This window comes from Myodes glareolus, chromosome 4, assembly GCF_982192425.1.
Source record: "Myodes glareolus chromosome 4, mMyoGla1.1, whole genome shotgun sequence".
Lineage (NCBI taxonomy): Eukaryota > Metazoa > Chordata > Mammalia > Rodentia > Cricetidae > Myodes > Myodes glareolus.
This window is the reverse complement of record NC_142029.1, coordinates 15,849,561-15,870,249: the sequence shown is the minus strand read 5'-3', so window position 1 is coordinate 15,870,249 and position 20,689 is coordinate 15,849,561. Positions and strand designations below refer to the sequence as shown.

General features: G+C 40.1%; 1 protein-coding gene across 5 annotated transcripts in view; it reads right to left on the bottom strand.

The window, feature by feature from the left end:
- The window catches only part of Rbm6 (RNA binding motif protein 6), a 109,733-nt gene that overhangs the window by 7,060 nt on the left and 81,984 nt on the right, over window positions 1–20,689 (bottom strand). For all 5 annotated transcript variants that reach the window (XM_048424259.3, XM_048424261.3, XM_048424260.3 and 2 more), the window contains 11 exons: window positions 19,142–19,216; window positions 12,551–12,608; window positions 10,217–10,483; window positions 9,488–9,648; window positions 7,997–8,094; window positions 6,587–6,629; window positions 6,389–6,470; window positions 6,045–6,130; window positions 5,452–5,598; window positions 1,841–1,936; window positions 952–1,212 (listed from right to left, as the gene is read on the bottom strand). In XM_048424259.3, coding sequence (XP_048280216.1) covers window positions 952–1,212; window positions 1,841–1,936; window positions 5,452–5,598; window positions 6,045–6,130; window positions 6,389–6,470; window positions 6,587–6,629; window positions 7,997–8,094; window positions 9,488–9,648; window positions 10,217–10,483; window positions 12,551–12,608; window positions 19,142–19,216 — 1,374 coding nt within the window. The remainder of the gene's footprint in view (window positions 1–951; window positions 1,213–1,840; window positions 1,937–5,451; window positions 5,599–6,044; window positions 6,131–6,388; window positions 6,471–6,586; window positions 6,630–7,996; window positions 8,095–9,487; window positions 9,649–10,216; window positions 10,484–12,550; window positions 12,609–19,141; window positions 19,217–20,689) is intronic.

Below are 20,689 nucleotides of genomic sequence, written 5' to 3'. Positions count from 1 at the left end.
CATGGAGATAGAAGCCTGATTCACCTATGATGATGACAATACATTATCATATTAGATATGATATCTGGATAGAACCAGGTGAAGCTAACAAGTATCAAAGAAGGAGCTTATCTGAGTCACAACTATTAGTTAACGGGAAATTATCTTTCTAGTTACAAATCCTTTTCTTCTTGCACAGCTTGTGTATTTGGTTCCATAGTCATAAGTCATTGAGTCTGAGAAGGAATTAAGCAAAGTTATTCAAAGTTATTCATACGAGCCATTGAGTTTGAGAAGGGATTAGGCAAAGTTATTATTTTGGTTTTTTGAGATGGGGTTTCTCTGTGTAGCCTTGGCTGTCCGGGAATTCACTCTGTAGACCAGGTTGGCCCTAAACTCACAGAGATCCACCTGGTTCTGCCTCACAAGTGCTGGAATTAAGGCATGGAACACCAGTCCAGCTTATTTTTTAATTAATTAATTAATATATGTATGAATATTTTGCCTGTGTGTATGTGTGTGTACCATGTACATGCAGTGCCCAAGGGGTCCAGAAAAGGGTGGAGACCAGAAGAGGGCATTTGGAACTGCACTTTGTCTTGTGAGATCACTATGTAGGTATTGGCAACTGAACTCAGGTCCTCTGGAAGAGCAGCAAGTGCTCTTAAGTGTTGTACTATCTCTCCAGCTCCAGGCAAAACCTTTTAACTCACATCAATTCATGAATTTAAAAAAAGGATGAATGAATCAGCAAAATGGCTCAGTGGGTAAAGGTGCTTGTTATGTAAGCCTGGGTGACCTGATTCTCCTGGAAGGAAAGAGTTGACTAAACCACACAGTCCTCTGACTTCCACATATGTGCTTGGAACACTGTGGTCACACACTTATCATGTAAAGGAGGTTTAAGTATCTCCACTTCCAGCAATGGTAAGAGCCAAAATTCGAAAAGGTCATGGACTCTTCCTGAAATACCTTGTGCAGGTCTGACAGCTGTTGGTGTTTGATAAGAACTTCTTTATTGGGAAACTGCCTTCTGCAGAGCAGACAGGCCAGTTTATTCCAGTCAGTGAGTTTGTCTTCTTCATTCTCTTTCTTGGTCAGCTCCTCCCGCTGCTGAGGCTGTGCTGTGCGAAGCTGCACAGGAGGGGCCTGTTCCTCTTCCTCTTCTTCCTCATAGTCACTGTCTCCTCCATATTCACCCAGGAGACCAATCAATGGGTTTACCACCTTAGGCTGGAAGAAAACGTCAGAGCTTATAAAAATATTTAACCTACATTTGGGAATATTCTGTTAAGACCATCTCCTTCCTTTGTTCTAATTGATTGGGTTTGGTAAATGTCCACTACCTATCCTATTCATCTCCCAAACAGAAGTGGCACAGCTGAGTTTGACTTTGTAAAGAACAGAATAACATGATAGAAAAGAACTGACAAGCCAGTAACTTAAGAAGGAAACAGGAAGAGCAGTGAGATGGCTTATCGGGGAAATGCTATCTAGGTAAGACTGACTGAGTTTAATCCCTGAAACCCACATAAAAGTAGAAGGAAAAAAACCAATGCCATAGCGTTGCCCTTTTACTTTGTGCATATGTATGCACACACACAAAATAATTAAAAAAGAAAAAAAGAAAAAAGGAGGAGCCAATACCCAGTGTGATGAAAAACCCACAAGGTAAAGAAAAAGAAGTTAGACAACAGTCTCTGATTTGTTACACCCCTGATAGCAGGTAGCAACTTTTCTACTATGTACACTTAAGAGGAATCCTTACTTGGGATAGAATTAAGGAACTAAAACAAAAGGCAGGAGCCTTTGGGGTTCCTTTCCCTCCCAGATCAGCCCAAGATATCAGAATCAGCCTTACTGGAGGGGGACTCTCTTCTTTCTTCACTGTAGGAGGCAGGGGCTTCTTAAAAACATCTTCTGGGGGGGACTTCCCCTCACTGGTACTTTCTTGAAACTGAACAACGACAAATGTAATTTTTATATGATAATCACTAACAAAAACCGGGTTAATAAGTTAGTTTTGTTAAAACTGGTTTTCCAAATATTCAAACATCTGCAACATTTTGAAATTTTGAAATACAGAACTTTTAAAAGTGAGTCAGGTGGTGTTGATGAACGCTTTTAATCCCAGTACTCGGGAGGAAGAGACAATGGGATCTCTGTAAGTTTGAGGACAGCCTGGTCTACAGAGTGAGTTCCAGGATAGCCATGAGTTACACAGAGAAACCCTGTCTTGAAAAACAACAAACAAAAGTGTAATATTTAGGCCAGGAGCAGTAAACCACTTACCTAAGCATTCGAAAGGAGTAAAACCCTCAGTACCAACAAATAAACACCCCAAAACGCATTAGTGTAATTGTGTGTCTACAACAATTTAGGCACCAGATGAGGTATTAATATATAGCCTTTCCTTATAAGTCTTCTAGATTCTAGTTGGTATTACTTCCCTCAAAAGGATCAAGAATATGTTAGAGGTAGAAACAGAACCTGAACATAAAGGCAGCATGATTCTAAATTTTAAGTTCTTGGAGGCACGCGCGCGCACACACACACACACACACACACACACACATACATATCAAAGATAAGTCTCTTTTCTTTTTTTCTGTATTTAGACAAACAAATGGAAATACCAGGAAGGGGAAAGGAAGTTACAAATTGAACCTCAAACAAATTCATTCATTTTCATTAATACATAACTGACATGAAGGGACCCATGACTTTAATCCCAGCATATGGGAGGCAGAAGCAGGTAGATCTCTGTGAGTTTGAGACTATACTGGTCTATAGAGAGTTCCAGGACAGTCAGAGCTACACAGAGAAACCCTGCCTGTTTCAAAAAACAAACAAAAAAAGAAAAACATCACAGTAAAGATGAAAAAAGACCAGTAAGAGGGACAGAAGAAAAGGAAGGTATGGCTTTAATGATAATTTTTACCATATCACATCACTCTAACAAGATAGTATAAATATGAAAATTACTTATGAAAAAACAGAATGTGAATAAAAAAATAGAGAATGGAGGGCTGGCAAGATGGCTCAGTGAGTAAAGGCACTTGCTGCCAAGACTGGTGACCCAAGTACAATTCCTGAGAGCTTGGCAAGAGAGAGCTGACTCCTATGACTTAATACCAGGTGTCTGCCCATGCCTCAAGTTAAAAAAACAAAACAAAACAAAACAAAACAAAAAACAGTCAAAACTATCCTTGTTACAATTGTAAGAGAAGTGTACACATAGAACCACACACTTAAAGGACAATAAGCTGGCAAGTTAGTTCAGCTAGTGACCTAAAGTCAATCCCCAGAGCTGACAGAGCCAATATAAAGCTGGAAAGAGGACACTAACTCTACAAAGCTGTCCTTTGACCATCACATATATGTGTGCTATGAATGTACATCCATGGTCGTGTGACTGCCCATACGTAAAATACAAACAAAAATAAATAGACATAAACAAAAATATAATTGGGCTGGGCAGTGGTGGCGCACACTTTAATCCCAGCACTCGGGAGGCAGAGACAGGTGGGCGCCAAAGCTATAGAGAAACCCTATCTCGAAAAACAAAAACCAAAAAACAAACCAAACAAAAATAGATAATTGAGCTGGGAGTGGTGGCATACACTTTTAATCTTAGTACCCAGGAGGCAGAAACAGGTGAATCTATGACTATTGTTTGGATGAGGGTCTCACTCCAGTCCTTTGCATGCATATATCCAAAGAGTCTGGAATGTTTAGATGGAAGCCACACCTCAACCACTCCTGAGACTCCATCCCCCTGAGAAAGTCGCCAATTGATGACCCTTCCCCAGAGATGCTTGAGACCATTCCCATAGGGTATTTAAACTGCCCGAGAACAAACGTGGGGTTTTCTGGTTTATCTTCCCTGTCTCCTCTCTTGGGGGCTGGAAAGTCATCTGGGAGTGTTTGTATTTATTAAATCTGGGCTTTTTCTAATTCGGTTTCATTTGGTCTGATCTGGATTATTGTGCTGGTGCAGAGGTTTACGGGGTACAGAAACTTTACAAGTATGAAGTCAGCTTAGTCTAGGCTAACCAGGGCTGTATAGTCAGACTGACACTCTCCTCCCTCTCCTCTCACCTATGTGTTTAAGTGTTTTGCCCCCCCCCAAGTATACACTAGAGAGAGAGCACACACTAGAGTACACACACCATGTGCATGCCTGGTACCCTTGGAGGCCAGAAAAGGGTGCTGGAGCCCCAGAACTGGAGCTACAGATAGTTATAAGCTGACTTGTGTATGTTAGGACTTGAACTGAGGTCTTAGCCATCTCTTCAGATGCTAGAGCAGTGTTTTCCAGCCTTTGGTCTAACAAATCTTTCATATAGGTCACCTAAAACCATCTGAAAACACAGATAATGCAAAATTACAGTTATGAAGTAGTAATGAAAATAGTTTTATGGTTTGGGGTCACCACAACACGAGAAACTGTATTAAAGGGTCACATTAGGAAAGTTGAGAACTACTTACTATCCTAGAGTACTTTTCAGTGTATAGAGTATTTTGCCTATATGTATGTCTGTGCACCACATATATACATATATGCCTGGTACCCAAGAAGGTCAGAAGAGAAAGTTCTATCTGCTGGAATTAGAGTTACAGGCAGTTCATGTGAGTTTTGGGAATTGAATGTAGGTCCTCCAGAAGAGCAGCAGGTGCTCTTAATTGTTGTTCCATCTCTTCAGCTGTCTCCCCTTGCTATTTTGTTGTTCATAAAAGTGGTTTCAGCCGGGTGGTGGTGGCGCATGGCTTTAATCTCAGCACTCTGGAGGCAGAGGCAGGAGGATCTCTGTGAGTTCAAGGCCAACCTGGTTTATAAGAGCTAGTTCCAGGATAGGCACCAAACCTACAGAGAAACCTTGTCTTGAAAAAAACCAAAAAAATTGATTTCTCTTTTATATACATATTTTATATTAATATGTCACTTACTAATACATTATACAACATTATTTATTTGCATTTCTATGTTTTGTTGATTTTCCAGACAGGAAAATCCTGTGTAGCCTTGGCTGTTCTAGAACTAACTCTATACATGAACTCAGAAGAATGTTTGGATCCCCTAGAACTGACTGGAATTACAATTGTGACCCTCATGTGGGCACTGAGAAGCAAACCTGGATCCTCTGCAAAAACAAGTGCTCTGAAGTGCTGAGTTGTTTCTCCAGGACCCCCTAGGGAATTTTTAAAAAAGATTTATTTATTATATATACAGTGTTCTGCCTGCATGCCAGAAGAGAACACCAGATTTCATTATAGATGGTTGTGAGCCATCATGTGGTTGCTGGGAATTGAACTCAGGACCCCTGGAAGAGCAGCCAGTGCTCTTAAATTCTGAGCCATCTTGCCAGCCCCCTAGTGGATTTTTAAAGTGACTAAACACCTCTGTTCATGATGTCTCTAGTTTACATGTGATCATGTGATAAAAGAGAGCAGACTAAGAACTGGTCTGACCTTTGTCACTCCTCTGTCTTTCTTCTCTTTGCTATCTCTTTTAGTCGGTTCTTTCTTGCTACTTGACTTTCCTTGACTGGTAGATTTTTTTTCCTTGATCTCTTCTTCCTCTGGTGATTCAGGGTCCTGGGGCACATAGACTTCTTGCTGTGATACAGTATGAAAAAAGTAAGTCTATAGAATGCTTGCTTTTCCAGAATTTAACGTTTAAGGAATACAGTTCCCTTCAAGGGAACAGAATGGTTCTTATACAAGCTGAAGAACCCGTAGCAATCTAAGAAGCCATTTCAGGGGCTAGTATTTATTTAGGCCATCAATTATACACTGTTCCCAGAGCAGCGCTGTTCTTATCTGTAATGCCACAGTGCATTTCTATATAAGCAACAGTTTAGATTCCATAAATTTTACCACTTTTCAAGCAATGAGCATCCAGAGAAATCAGAGAATAAAATACTCAGAGTAACACATTATGGGTACTTTTCTCAAAAGGATTACTGACAGAGTAAGTAAAGCAAAAAAAAAAAAAAACAAACAAAAAAAACCAAAAAAAACCCCACAAAAAACAAAACAAAACAAAAAACCCAAAAACTAACCTGGGTGTTGGGGTCATAGTAAGTTCCTGCCAAGGGGTCATAATAGTAGCCAGTAGCAGAGTCATATATGTAGCAGTCAGAGGATGCTACATGGAATAAAATCAGAGCCAGCATTAGTTTCTGTCCAATAAAACTGTTACTGAGGGCTTACCAAGAACAAAGCAATAATTTGGGAAATTAGGGTGCAGAGGTTATACAAGGTATATTCTCCTTGGGTGAGTGGCCTTAGTTAAGTATTTTGGCTAAATTTATGACCACACAAGTTTTAAGTAATGACTAGCCAATCAAGATGGAAAGAAAGAAAGAAAGAGAGAAAGAAAGAAAGAAAGACAAAAATTACTTACACTGTTGCCCTTGCCGATTTGTATCTGAGGACCAATCTGAATTTCTATTTCCTCCTCTCCTATCTCGGAAATATTTTTTACCCTAGCAGAGAAAGTGAAGGTAGAATTATGGAACTACACAATAGCCATTAACCTTGACAGACATCCTTTTAGTTACCTGAAGGTTTTAGAGGACATTCTCAATATGTTAAATCCTACCTGACAGTAATGCATGTGGTCAGAATGGTCCCCAGAATCATTTCTGCAACACAAAACATGACATATCAAAGACTGAGCAAAAGGTACTCGAGGAATGCTTAATTCTATCTTTCTCACTGTGTAGGAAAAGGAACCACCCAGACAACAGGCAGGTGGGGTGGTCCAGATACTTGAATGGAACAGCAGTGCGATTTATAATGTGTTGGAACAAAACCAATGACTAAGTAGAGGCTAGAGCAAAAGCTACCTCATGACTGTGAACTCATCTCTGATGTGCTATCTCCCAGTTAGCAAGCAGTTTTTGGTCAAGATGAGTAAAGAAGTAAAGAGTAACGGGATTAGATATTCTAGGATGACTCTGGTTAGGACAATGGGAAGATTGTATATTTACTTAGGATTCTAAAGAATGAGATAAACGGGCTAGAGAGATGGCTCAGAGGTTAAGAGCACTGAGTGCTCTTCCAGAGGTCCTGAGTTCAGTTCCCAGCAACCACATGGTGGTTCACAACCATCTGTAATGAGATCTGGTGTCTTCTTCTGGCCTGTAGGCATACATGGAGACCAAATGTTGTACATATAATAAATAAATCTTAAAAAAAAAAAAAGAACGAGATAAACTGAGGTTCCCCTGTCCCTGAATCCAGATGTGTTGGCTCATGGTTGTACCCTTTGTACTCTGAAGTCTAAGGCAGGGGACTGCTGTGACTCTGAGGCTACCCTGGGCATGAGATTTTGCCTCAAAAATCAAAAAGCTCTTTGTGCAGTGATGGTGGTGCATGCCTTTAATATTAGCACTCAGGAGGCAGAGACAGGCAGATCTCTGTGAATTCAAGGCCAGCCTGGTCTACAAAGTTGAGTTCCAGGATAGTCAGGAATGTTTCACAGAGAAACATTGTTTCAAACCCCTACACCCCAAAACTCCAAAATTAAAAGAAAAAACCTTGCCATTAATTCCAGCAATCAAGGGGCAGAGGCAGGCAGATTTCTGTGAGTTCGAGGCCAGCTTGGTCTGTCTACAAGAGCTAGTTCCAGGACAGGTTCCAAAGCTAGAGAGAAACCCTGTCTCAAAAAACCAAAACCAGAAGAAGAACAGAGAGAGAGAGAGAGAGAGACAGAGAGAGAAAGAAACAAGGTCTCACTATGGAGACTTAGATGGCTTAGAACTTGCTATGAGATCCAGCTGTCTCTTTCTCCTTAGTGCTGGAATAAATGGCCTACAATAACATGCTCAGGTGGAAATACTATTAAAAATGAAAACAATTCTATAGTCAGAATATAGCACATTATAGAAAAGCGAAAATGGATAAGCAGGTAATAGAAGCAGCTCATGCTGGGATTTAACAATGCCCTACTATTTGTCTCGCATCCAGGAAAAGCAGGTTCTTCCCTAAAACTTAAGTGAGGCCTTACCTTCGTTTTCCAGTAGCCAGGTTTACAGCTACCATCTTCCCATCAATGCTAAACGGTGGATCAAGGTTCTGCAAAATCTTCACTACTCGAAGAGCTTCCTAAGGAATCAAAGACAAATTTGAACCCAAAGAGAGAAAAGGCTACATCCTTACAAAAAGAACTGAACTGAACATGGATTTTCCTTCTTAGAAGATAAAATTACTGGGTATAATGCTTTGGTAATAAGTTGAAAAAATAAATTTTAATGTGGCCAGGTGTAGTGGTCCACCTTTAATCACCTTTAATCCCAGCATTTGAGAGGCAGAGGCAGACAGATCTCTTGAGTCAGAGGACAGCCTGGTTACAGAGAGTTTCAGGACTGTCAGAGTTACATTACATAGTGAGACCCAATCTTGATAAAAACCACCCACCCTTGAAAAAAAAAACCTAAATATACATAAATAGAAAATTTTATGTGTATGTGTCTTTTGCCTGCATGTATGGCTGTGCACATGTACACACCTGGTGCCTTTGGATGCAGGAAGAAGGCATCAGATCTTTTGGAAATGGAGTTATAGATGGTTGTGAGTCAACATGTAGGTCCTAAGATTCAAACCCAGGTCCTCTGGAACTGCTCTTAATCACTGAGTCATCTCTCCAGTCCCTTATGGCAATTTTTACAGTATGAGCAGTATGGTAAACATAACTGGTGAGCATGTGCGTGTGTGTGAGAACTGATACTCAACCTAAGCCCTCATGCATGCTAGATAAGCACTAAGCTACATTCCACTCTTTTATTAAGTTTTAATGTAGAGCAAGGATCTCCCTGGATTGCACAGACTGGCCTTGAACTCATACTGTAAAAATAAGCCTTAAATTTTTTATTTTTATTTTACATGTAAGAGTGTTTTGCCTAACTGTATGCACCATATACATGCCCAGTGCCCCAGAAGGTCAGAAGAGGGTATCAGATCCCATAGACGGGAGTTTGGGGTGGTTGTGAGCTACCATGTGAGTGCTGGAAACTGAACCAGGTTCTCTACAAAAGCAGCAAGTGCTCTTAACCACTGAGCTAGCTCTCCAGCCTGCAAGTAAGCTGTTCTTCTCTCTCTCTCTCTCTCTTTTTTTTTTTTCCAAAGACAGGACAGGACAATTCTGGATGTCCCGGAACTTGCTTTGTGACCAGTCTGTCCTTGAACTCACAGAGATCCACCTGCTTCCTAAGTGCTGGGATTAAAGGCCTGTGCCACCACCACCCGTGACAGTAGCTTACCTTAATAAACATTAGTCCCAATGGAGAGAATTCTCCATTGCCCCCCACCCCACCATATCTCCTTATAAGTGGAGACAAGGGTTCACTTTGTAGGACAGACTAGTCTTGAACTTGTCATCTACCTACTTCAGCCTCTAGAGTGCTAGGTTTTCAGGCCTATACCCTCATACCCTGCTTCCCCAAACATTACTGAAGGTTATTTAGTCATTGGCCTTCATTTTAAAGTGGGAAAAACTCACTGCATGGGAGTCGAGGTCTATAAAGCCATAAGTGTGACCCATGGGGCCAGTTCTGTTCTTGATGATACGGACATTGGCAGTAGTAAGATGGACGTAGGGCTCCAGCACTTCAACTATCACCTCAGGCGGAGTGGAACGATAGATACGTTTTAGCATGATTGCTAAACGAAGCAAGCAAAACAGAGACATTAAGGAAAGAGACATAAAACTTTGAAGTTCCAAGAACTTAATGGTCATTTTTAATCTATATAGCATCTTGCTCTACCAAGGTTGTTTTTTAAAAATCATTTTCCTTTTATAATTTATTTATTTTTATTTTATGTGCATTAGTGTTCGCTTGTATTTACATCCGTGTGAGAGGGTATCAGATCTCGGAGGTACACAGTTGTTAGCTGCATGTGGGTGCTGGGAATTGAATTTGGGTTCTCTGGAAGAGTAGTTAGTGCTCTTAACCGCTGAGCTATCTTTCCGGCCCCTCAAGATTAGTTTTTATAAAAAAAAAAAAATTTCCTACTTTCCTTTTCATTATCAATTCTTAGAAACCTAAAATCATGTCTTGCTGCATTTTTTTTAAATATAGCAATTCGCTATGTGGAAGATATAGATTCTGCTGACTAGTAAAGCCAGCTGAAATCAATGCCTTCTAGATTGTGCATAGCTGGCAGAGGCCATAACATAAGCCATCTACCTATGGTTCCAAACAATCACATGACCTGATAAATCACTCACTTTTGCTCTCTCCATCTTGGCGTGTCTCTCCAGACCATGATTCCTTTTCTCTGTCTCTTCGGAATGCAAGACCGTCCCTTCGAGAGTGAGGGAAATATCTTTCCGTGTCTCTTTTTTGATGTCCCAATCTTGATTCTTGTCCTTCTTCCCGCTTCCTGAATTCATGTTCCTTATCAGTTGGCCGTGGCTGGTTAGGTTGTTTTTCTGAGGGTACTGGTATGGATGTTTTCTGAGGTTGAGGATAGGATACTAGTTCTTGCTTTACTTCTGTCAGTAGGGAGAATTTAAACAGAACTCATATGATTTTATGAAACCAACCAATGCTTTTTCTAAATTTATTTATTATGTATACAGTATTCTCCATATTCTGTCTGCATGTGTGCCTGCAGGTTAGAAGAGGGCATCAGATCTCTTTACAGATGGTTGTGAACTACCATGCGGTTGCTGGGAATTGAACTCAGGACCTTTGGAAGAACAGGCAATGCTCTTAACCACTGAGCCATTTCTCAAGCCCCCCAATCAATCCTTTTAATATCATTGAAAAAATACTTTAAAAAAAAAATCTGATGGTTCTTGAGAAAAAGTTATTTTAAAAAATGAAATAGGGCTAGGCAGTGGTGGTGCATACCTTTAATCCCAGCACTCGGGAGGCAGAGGCAGGCGGATCTCTCTGAGTTTGAGGACAGCCTGGTCTACAAGAGCTAGTTCCAGGACAGGCCTCAAAGCTACAGGGAAACCCAGTCTCAAAAAAACCAACCAACCAATCAAATAAAAAGCCAAACAAACGCTGGGAATGGTGGCAAAGGTCTTTAATTCCAGCACCAGAGAGGCAGATGCAGGTGGATCTCTGTGCATTCGAGGTCAGCCTAGTCTACAAAGTGAGTTCCAGAAAAGCCAGAGCTGTTACCTAGAGAAACTCTATCTTGAACAACAACAACAACAACAACAAAAAACCCAAACCAACCCCCCCCCAAAAAGCAAAAAACAACAAACAAGCAGGGGTTGAGGATATACACCAGTGGTAAAATGGTACCTAGCATGTACAGGGTCCTGAGTTAGAATCTTAGTATATGGGAGAGAAAACAGGAAGGATAAACGGGGAGGAAGAAAGGAGAAGGGGAAGAGAAAGAGAAACAGTGCAGGGACAAAATTAGCAAAGACATGGTTGCTAGGGGTTTAACAGCATATACCCAAAAGCACATGTCTAGAAGCCTCGTTTCTTCTGGAGTTATAACGCTAACAAAGAACACAGCAAGACTGTTTAGTGAGCATATTTTGTGATTTTCTTCTTACAGCTAAAGTTCATTTTTTCATTTAGTTAGTTTATGCATATGTCTGTGTGCATGCCATGACATGTATAGGGAAGGAAGTCAAGAGGATAACTGTAAGGAGTTAAACACTGAATCTTCTTATCATTTAATATTTTCTCTTTTTTTATTTATGTAATTCATTCATTTTAAGAGGCTTTACAAAGGAAACCATGTGGTTCAAAAAGAGACATTTTATGGGAGCAATGTAATGGGCACTTAATACTAGTAGCAGATGATAAGTGAATATATATGCTTGCTTGTTTTTCTCCTCAACCTTTCCTTGTGAATGTGATATACTGAAGATCAAACCCATGTTATGCAAGTATTATCACTGAGTTATAGACTCAGCTCCAAATATTTGCTGTCTAAGGTTTTCATAAACCATCCATCCATCAAACCACCATAAGAGAAGTCTTTATGAGTTGAATGCTAGGCAAAAAGGCTACTAATCCTGAATTGTACCTGAAAAAAAAAATTAGTCAGGCAGTGGTGGTGCATGCCTTTAATCCCAGCATTCAGGAGGCAGGGGCACATGGTTCAAGCCAGCAGCACTACAGAGTGAGACCCTATCTCAAAACAAAACAAAAAACAGTAATACAAAAGTCATTATTATTATTTTTGAGAAAGGGTCTTACTATGTAACCCTAGTTGGCATGGGACTCTCTATGTAGACAAGACTGAACTCAAACTCAAAAAAGAGCCACTCATCTCTGCCTCCTGAGTACAGGGATTAAACGTATGCATTACCATGCCTGTTCCTCTCCGTTTCTTCCCCCAAGACAAGGTTTCTCTGTCACAGATATGGCTGTCCTGGAACTTTGTTAGGCCAGGCTGGTCTCAAACTCACAGAAATCTGCCTACCTCTGCACTTCTCAAGTGCTGGACTTAAAGGTGTTCACCACCACTGTCCATCTAGAACTGTATTTTTTTTTAAACCATTGAGTCATCTTTCTATTTTTTAAAATAAAATAAAAATATTTTGTTCACTGTGTAAGACAAAAGGCACCATTTTTTTCCCACTCACCTTCCTTAGGGCTTTTGCAGAACGAACAAGACTGATGCCCATCCGTGCTTGTCTTACACTGCAAAGAATGGAAAAGAAAAAAGAAAAAAAACTTCAATGTGACCAGAACCATTTTTAGAAATCTTAATGAATATCTAACACAGTAATACCTGACAAAAATGAAAGAAACAAGGAATATCCCAGGATCCCCTCAAATATTTGATAACCTCACTTGTTGACAATGACAGACAGACCTGAGTACTGTTTGAAAACTAACTTCTAAGCAAGCATTTAACAAGGACTACAATACCTCTGACCTGAATAGGGACCTTTAAAGAAATTGCCCGTTAAATGGTTTAAAGGAGACAACAGCCAAAAGCCATTGCCATTTATATAATGTACCCAAAACCTGGTCTTGGGTATATAGTTCCTCATTCTCAATTGTCTTCATTTTTAAGAATGTAACTACCAGTTGGGCAGTGGTGGTGCACACCTTTAATCCCACCACTCACGAGGTAGAGGTAGGCAGATCTCTGTGAGTTCAAGGCCAGCTTGGTCTACAAGAGTTAGTTTCAGAAAGCTAGGACTGTTCCACCAAGAAATCCTGTCTCAAACAAACAAACAAACAAACAGGCTTCTAAAGGATAATAAAAAAATAAGAGATAAAACAAAACCTAATACATTCAGAGTAGGACAAAACAATTGATACATTGACAACAGTCTCAAGCTGAGGGCTATCCTTTAGCCTAGGTCCAAAAATGAGAAGAACCACAGCTCTTGACTATGACAGCACTGCTGGAGCACAAAAAAAAAAACTTAAACTGGTAAACATTGGGGTCAGGATCTTAACTCGGTAGGTAGGCATAGTTAAGTACCATGAAACTTACCTATTTTAAGTGCACAGTTCAATTATTTTTAGTAAATGTGTAGTGCAACCACTGCCACAATCTTAATTAAAGTCATTTTCATTATTCCCAAAGAAAACTAGTAAAGTTATTTTCTATCATTAATACCAGCCCATAAATTGTATAATATAGGATCATTTCTTTGCTCTCACATTTCTTTTCCTTTTTAAAAAAGATTTATTATGTACAGTGTTCTGTCTGCACGTATGCATAAACGCCAGAAGAGGGCACCAGATCTCATCACAGGTGATTGTGAGCTACCATGTGGGTGATGGGAATTGAACTCAGGACCTCTGGAAGAATAGCCACTGCTCTTAACCTCTGAGGCATCTCTCCAGCCCCTTGATGTAACATTTCTAAGGTTCACTTAAGTATTAGTACTCCATTTCCTTTCATCACCAAAAGACATTTGAAAACAATCTATGCTGCTGCTGGTGGCACACACCTTTAACCCCAGCCCTGGAAGGCAGAGACTAGTATATCTCTGTGAATTCAAGGCCAGCCTGAACTACACAGTCAGTTTGTGACCAGTCAGGGTAATAGAGAAACCCTGCCATAAAAAAACAAACAAAACAACAACAAAAAAAATCTATAACATGCTAAAGTCTGCACACACTGGGACAAAACCTCTACTGTTCTAAGCACAGAGTGTATAAAGCCTTCCAAGAGAGTAAATTGAGTAATTACCTTGGCACATAACCAGATCATTCTTTTAAGCAACAGTCTTGGCAAAAATTGTAAATCTGATATCAGATATTAATATTTCTTTCTTCTGGTTATTAGAAAATAAAGTTGAAAATATTTTATTTTCTTTTAAAGAAACCCATATTAAAATTAATATGGAGAGTATAAATGGGGAGGGATCCATAATCTTACAATAATATGAAGACAACACTCCTAAAATGTTAAAATGGCCTTTAAAAATTATTTATTAATATCATGTGTATGTGGGTCCATGATGTACAATGTGAGGACACGTGTCATTGCATGCACGTGAAGGTCAGCAGAAAATTTGTGAAGATAATTCTTTCTAACTTTACTTGGGTTCTAGGAATTGAAGTCAGCTGTCAAGTTTGTGTTGTACAACAAGCATTTTTACTCACTAAACCATCCCACTATTCACCAAGGGCCCTTTTGCAGAGATAGAAAACAGACCCTAAAATTTATATGGAACTGCGAAAGATGTTGACTAACCAAAACAACCTTGTGGTGCGGGAGAATTATCTGTATTCTGTCAATCATGTATTTTAATAAAACGCTGATTGGCCAGGCAGGAAGTATAGGCGGGTCAACCAGACAGGAAGTAGAGGCGGGACAATGAGAATAGGATAAGGCTAGGGAGGAGAAAGCTCCCTCAGCCACTCCTGTCCAGACCACCTAAGAGGCAAGATGTAAGCTGCCCAGCTGAGAAAGGTACGGAGCCATTATGGCTAACATAGATGAGAATAATGGGTTAAGATAAGTCATAAGAACTAATAAGTAGCCAGAGCTAAGGGCCAATCAGTTTATAATGTTATGGAGTCCTGTGTGTGATTTTCTCTTTGGGATTTGCCGGCTGTTGGGGTACCGGGCGGACGGAAACCCCAACAAGCCGGCCCTCATGTTACAACCTTGAAAAGAACAGAGAACTCATATTTCCTTTATAAATCTTACTCATTTTATAATAAATCAAAATAACACACATGTGTGGTGGCATACACCTTTAACCCCAGCACTCAGGAGGCAGAGGTAGCTGGATCTCAGAGCTCTGCAGAGTGAATTCCAGGACAGCCAGGGCTGCACTGAAAACTATCTTGAAAAACCAAAAACCAACCAAACAAAAATCAAAACAACAACAACAAAAATCAACCAAACAAACAAATAAATAAAAAGTCCCAACGATCATGGTACTGACATTATGGATAAACATGAAAATTAGGTCTAAAATGAGAGCTGGGCAGTACTGGCACACGCCTTTACTCCCAGCACTCTGGAGGCAGAGACAGGCAGATCTCTGTGAGTTCTAGGCCAGCCTGGTCTACAAGAGCTAGTTCCAGGACAGGCTCCAAAGCTACAGAGAAACCCTGTCTCAAAAAACCAAAAAACTAAAATGAGAGACTCTAAATTTGTAGATGTATGGATTTTTGATAAGAGTGTCAATATGATTCAACTGGTGAAATAGTTTCTTCAAATATTACTCTTAAGTTCTGAAAATCCCATATACCAAACACCAGTTTGCACACAAAACAAGTAAATTAACAGAGACTAATGATGTAACTTTATGGTAGGGTCCTGAGTTTGATCCCCAGCACCATAAAACAAATACAATCAAAACATTTCAATAGATCAAACACCTAACTATGCAGGTGTGATAGTACACGCTGATAATCCCAGTACTTGGGAAGCAGAAGCAGAGAATCCTTAGAGCCCTAGGTGCATAGTGAGATCCTGTCTTAAAACCAACCACCCAAACTACTCTCACCCACCACTGCAGTGATAGTAAAACTTTTAGACTAAAACACAGGGTTAGGTCTTCATAAATCTTAATGGACAACAAATGTGTTCAGCAACAGAAAACCAAATAAATCAACTAAAAAGGGCAAAAGACTCACTGAACATTTTTCCTAAAAAGCTATACAAATGGTTACATAAAAGATTGTCAATCATTAATCTTTAGGGAAACACAAATCAAAATAATGAGATAGCCCAGTAAGTAGAGGCATTTGCTGACAAAACAAAGGATCTGAGTTATATTCCCAAGGTCCATAGGAGAGAGGGCAAGAACCAAGGTCTGAAAATGGTCTTCTGACCACCACACTTTCAACATTGCATGCTTGTGTCTATACACACAAAATAAAGTAATTTAAAAATGATAAAATATGAGGGCTGGTGAGATGGTTAAATGTGTAAAGACTCCTGTTGCCAAGTCTGACAGCCTGAGTTCAATCCCCAGGAGCCATATAGAAAAAAGAACTGACTCCCAAAATTTCTGCTCTGCCCTGGTGCCATGGCAGGTGGGTGGCCAAATACACACATAGTGTAATAAAAAAAAATTTAAAGGATAAAATGCTGCTATATACTAACTAGGATGGTCTTCATCAAGAAATGGTAAACACTGCTGGGCGGTGGAGGTTGCATGCCCTTTTAATCATAGGAGCCAGGGACGTTACAGAGAAATCATCTTGAAAAACCAACCAACCAACCAAAGACCAGGCTGGCCTCTGACTCACAGAGATCAGTCTGCACTTGCCTTGTCTCCCAAGTGCTGGGATTAAAGGCAAGTACTATCAACCTATTAAGACTTTGTCTTTAAAAAAATTTCTTTTTTTTGCCAAAATAATAAAACTAGGGGCTAGAGAGACGGCTCAGATATTAAGAACACTGGCTGTTCTTCCTGAGTTCAATTCCCAGTAACCACATGGTGGCTGACAACTACCTGTAATGAGATCTGGTGCCCTCTTCTGGCAAACATATATACATGCAGGCAGAACATTATGCATAATAAAAAAATAAATCTTAAAAAAAAAAAGTAGAACATTTGCTTAGCAAAGGTTGAGTTTTGTGTTTGGTCACTATCAATCTCTGGCTCCAGCTCACGGGAGTGGGGGCAGGAGGTCTGAAACTAGATGGTACTAATGGTTGCACAATATTCTTATGGTATTTAATATGCCACTGAATTATGTATTCTTTTTGAGACAGGGTTAAGATCAGGAATTTGTGATCTTCTTGCCTTAGTCTTCTTTGGTTTCATTTCTGTTGCTATGACAAACACCCAGACAAAAAACAACATAGAAGAGAAAAAAGTATCTTGTTTACAAATCCATGTTACAGTCCATCATTTCAAGAAGTCAAGACAGAAACTCAAGCAGCTATTCACAGTTAAAGCAAAGGTAACAAATGCACCCTTGCTTGATATCAGTGTGTTATCTCCTCTCTGACATTGTTGGAGACTCCCTGCCAGCTAGGCATCGTGGTGCATGCCTCCTTTAATCCACCTCAGAGGCAAAGGCAAGTCTCTGAGTTTGAGGGCAGCCTGATCTACAGTTAGTTCCAGGATTGCCAGAGTTGTTACACAGAGAAACCATGTCTTTGGAAAACAAACAAAACAAATTGAGTAAGACATGGGAAGAAAGCTAATAACAGCACTCCTCCATGGCCTCCACTTCAGTTTTTACCTCCAATTTTCCTGCCTTAAATTTCTGCCGATATCCCTTCACAGCAGATTATAACTGTAAAATGAAATTAAACTGTCTTAGTTATGGCCTCTATTACTGTGAAACCAGGCAACTCATTTTTTTTTTTTTTTTTTTTTGTTTTTCGAGACAGTTTCTCTGTAGCTTTGGACCCTGTCCTAGAACTTGCTCTGTAGACCAGGCTGGCCTCGAACTCACAGATATCCACCTGCCTCTGCCTCCTGAGTGCTGGTATTAAAGATGTGTGCCACCATTGCCTGGCTCCATGGCAATTCTTATAAAGGAAACATTTAACTGGGGCTAGCTTACAGTTTAGAGATTTAGTTCATTATCACCACGGTGGCTGGCATGTAAGCAGACATGGTGCTGGAGAAGGAGCTAAGAGTTATACAACTTGAACTGCAGGCAGCAGGAAGTGAATTGTGCCCCATACTGGGCATAATTTGAGCATAGACTGGATCTCAAAGCCCACCCCCAAAATGACACACTTCCACCAACAAGGCCATACTTACTCCACACCTCCTAATAGTCTCACTTCCTTTGGGGGCCATTCTCCTTTAAACCACCACATAAACCCTTTCCTCCCTAAACTGTTTTTGGTCAAGGTGTTTTACGACAACAATAAAAAGCAAACTAGAAGAATTGCCATATCTGTTTTTTTTGGCTTTTTGTTTGTTTGTTGAGACAGGATTTTTCTCTGTGGCTTTGGAGCCTGTCCTGGAACTAGCTCTTGTAGACCAGGCTAGTCTCGAACTCACAGAGATCCGCCTGCCTCTGCCTCCCAAGTGCTGGGATTAAAGGCATGTGCCACCACCGCCTAGCTCATATCTAGGTTTTATATGGGTACTAGGGATATGAATTTAGGTTTTTTTGCTTTCACATCACAGCCTGTGCTCTTTTCCAATGAGTCATTTCCACACCCCAGGTCTTTCTCTGTCTCTGTCTCTGTCTCTCTCACACACACACCTCTCTGTCTCTGTCTGTCTGTCTGTCTCTCTCTCTCACACACACTTCATAAACTTTATATATATATATATATATAAAATTTTGTTTGTTTTTTTTGTATTTGTTATTTCTTTGTATTCTTCTCTCATATATTACATCCTGACCAGAATTTTCCCTCCTTTCCAAACCCCCAGTCACATCTCCCCTCCCTACTGTGCACTTTGGCTGGCCTGGAGCTTACTTTGTAGGCCAGGTTGGTCTTAAACTCAGAAATTCACCTGTCTCCACCTCTCAAGTGCTGCTGGGATTAAAGGTGTGGGCCACCATGCATACCTTGTAATTAATTTTAAACTATTAGCAATAAAAACTGAAATAACATTTTAACTCATTGCAATAACACCTCCAATAAAAAGTATAGCTTAAAAGTTTCACAGGCAGCATACCTAGAGATGGAGATGTGGAATGTTAATTTCTTTTCATTTAACGACTATTTTATTGAATGCAATGTAAGGAAATAGTTGGTTAGGTGGTAATTAGAATATTGCCTTTACAATGCTTATTATTCTAAAACAAGAGTTTTTAGTACTTACACGTTTGCAGTACCAAAAATCTGGACTTGGTACATACTCAAGAGTGACCTCTTTATCATGTATCATTAGAGTTCCCTGTAAAAAGAAAGACAAAAGCCATTAACTAAAACCCTCAGAGTAACAGAGACAGGAAGACACAGATGGCCTTTCTAGTCTCCAAGCTGAAACATTTTACAAGAAGAATATCCACAAATTCGTGAGATGTCTGTTTTAAGTCACATATTTGGGACAGTGTGGCAAAGTAGGCTTAAGTTTAGGGACGTGGGTGGGAGAAGGTAAAACTTGTCTTCAGCCTTGGCTCCAGCAGGCTTGGGTACTCTCCTTGGGCAGGCTATGCCCAGTTACTTCTCCAGGTCTCGTAGAACAGTCTCCTGTGTTCAAGCAAGTACCTATCCCTTGCTCCCAAACACTATTAAGCAAAGAGGCAAAGGTTCTCTTTCAATTACCTTCTTTTCTATGTCTAACATATCTCTTTGGAGAGGTAATAAGCTCATAACTGATGTCTACAGCATTTATTTGGAATACTGGCTGTACAGCAAAAGAACCAGGAGAAAGAAGTACAACACCAAAGACAGAAACAAAGGAGGAAGGTCAAAGTTTCACAGCAGATTATATTCTTAAAGCAGCAAACTGTGAATAGCCATTAGCAGCAACACCTGTGGTGGTGTTGGTGGCAGCGGCGGCGGCAGCATCATCATTTAGATTTGGAGCCTACAGAGTGAGCCAACCCTAAGTTTGAGGAGCAACAATTGGCAAAGTCTCTGCAAAATCTGGCACAGGAACAGGTGGGACAAGAGGTCTCAACAAGTCTCTATAGAGCTTCCTTGCCTATTTTTGGACAAGTCACAAATTCTACTTCACATTAAAAAAGTTTTAATAAACACACGCCAGAAGATATATTGGAGCAGAATGGGGAAAGGGTCTTTGCTTACTGAGAAGGGACCCTCAACCACACTGGTAAGTGAACTAACCGAAGATGCGACTCTGGAACTAGCCCCTGCGCTGTGTTCATTCTCCGCCCTCTAGGGTCCTCAGTGTCTCCTCAGACAGGGCTCTGAATTATACAAGTCATTTCCTTGTAACTGGACCTCAGTTTCTTGCTTGAATCCATACATCTGTCAAATAATGCTTTACCTCTCTGCTTTTCACACCAAAAGAGTCAAGAGAAATACATAGAATAAGATTATTGTCTTGTTTAACAAAACCAAAGAAAAACTGCCTACCTAACTGGGTCTTAGAATATAGTTTCTGACAAACTGTTTTCAGTATTGCTCTAAAAGCTAAAGAACAATACTAAGAAAAATTGCTAACATTTACTAAGCACTTATTCAGAGCCACAAACTGATACGTTTATTATATTGCTTAATCCCTTAGATGATCCCATGAAGCAATACTTTTACTTTTCAGATAAGGAACTACTTTTAGAGAGGCTGGATGACCAGCTGGTGAATGTCAGCATAAGATTCATTTAAGTCTATAGATAAGGGCCTCTTGGCTCGTTTATTCACCAATTTGTGGTTGGTATTAGGAACAGGTAATTTACCCTCA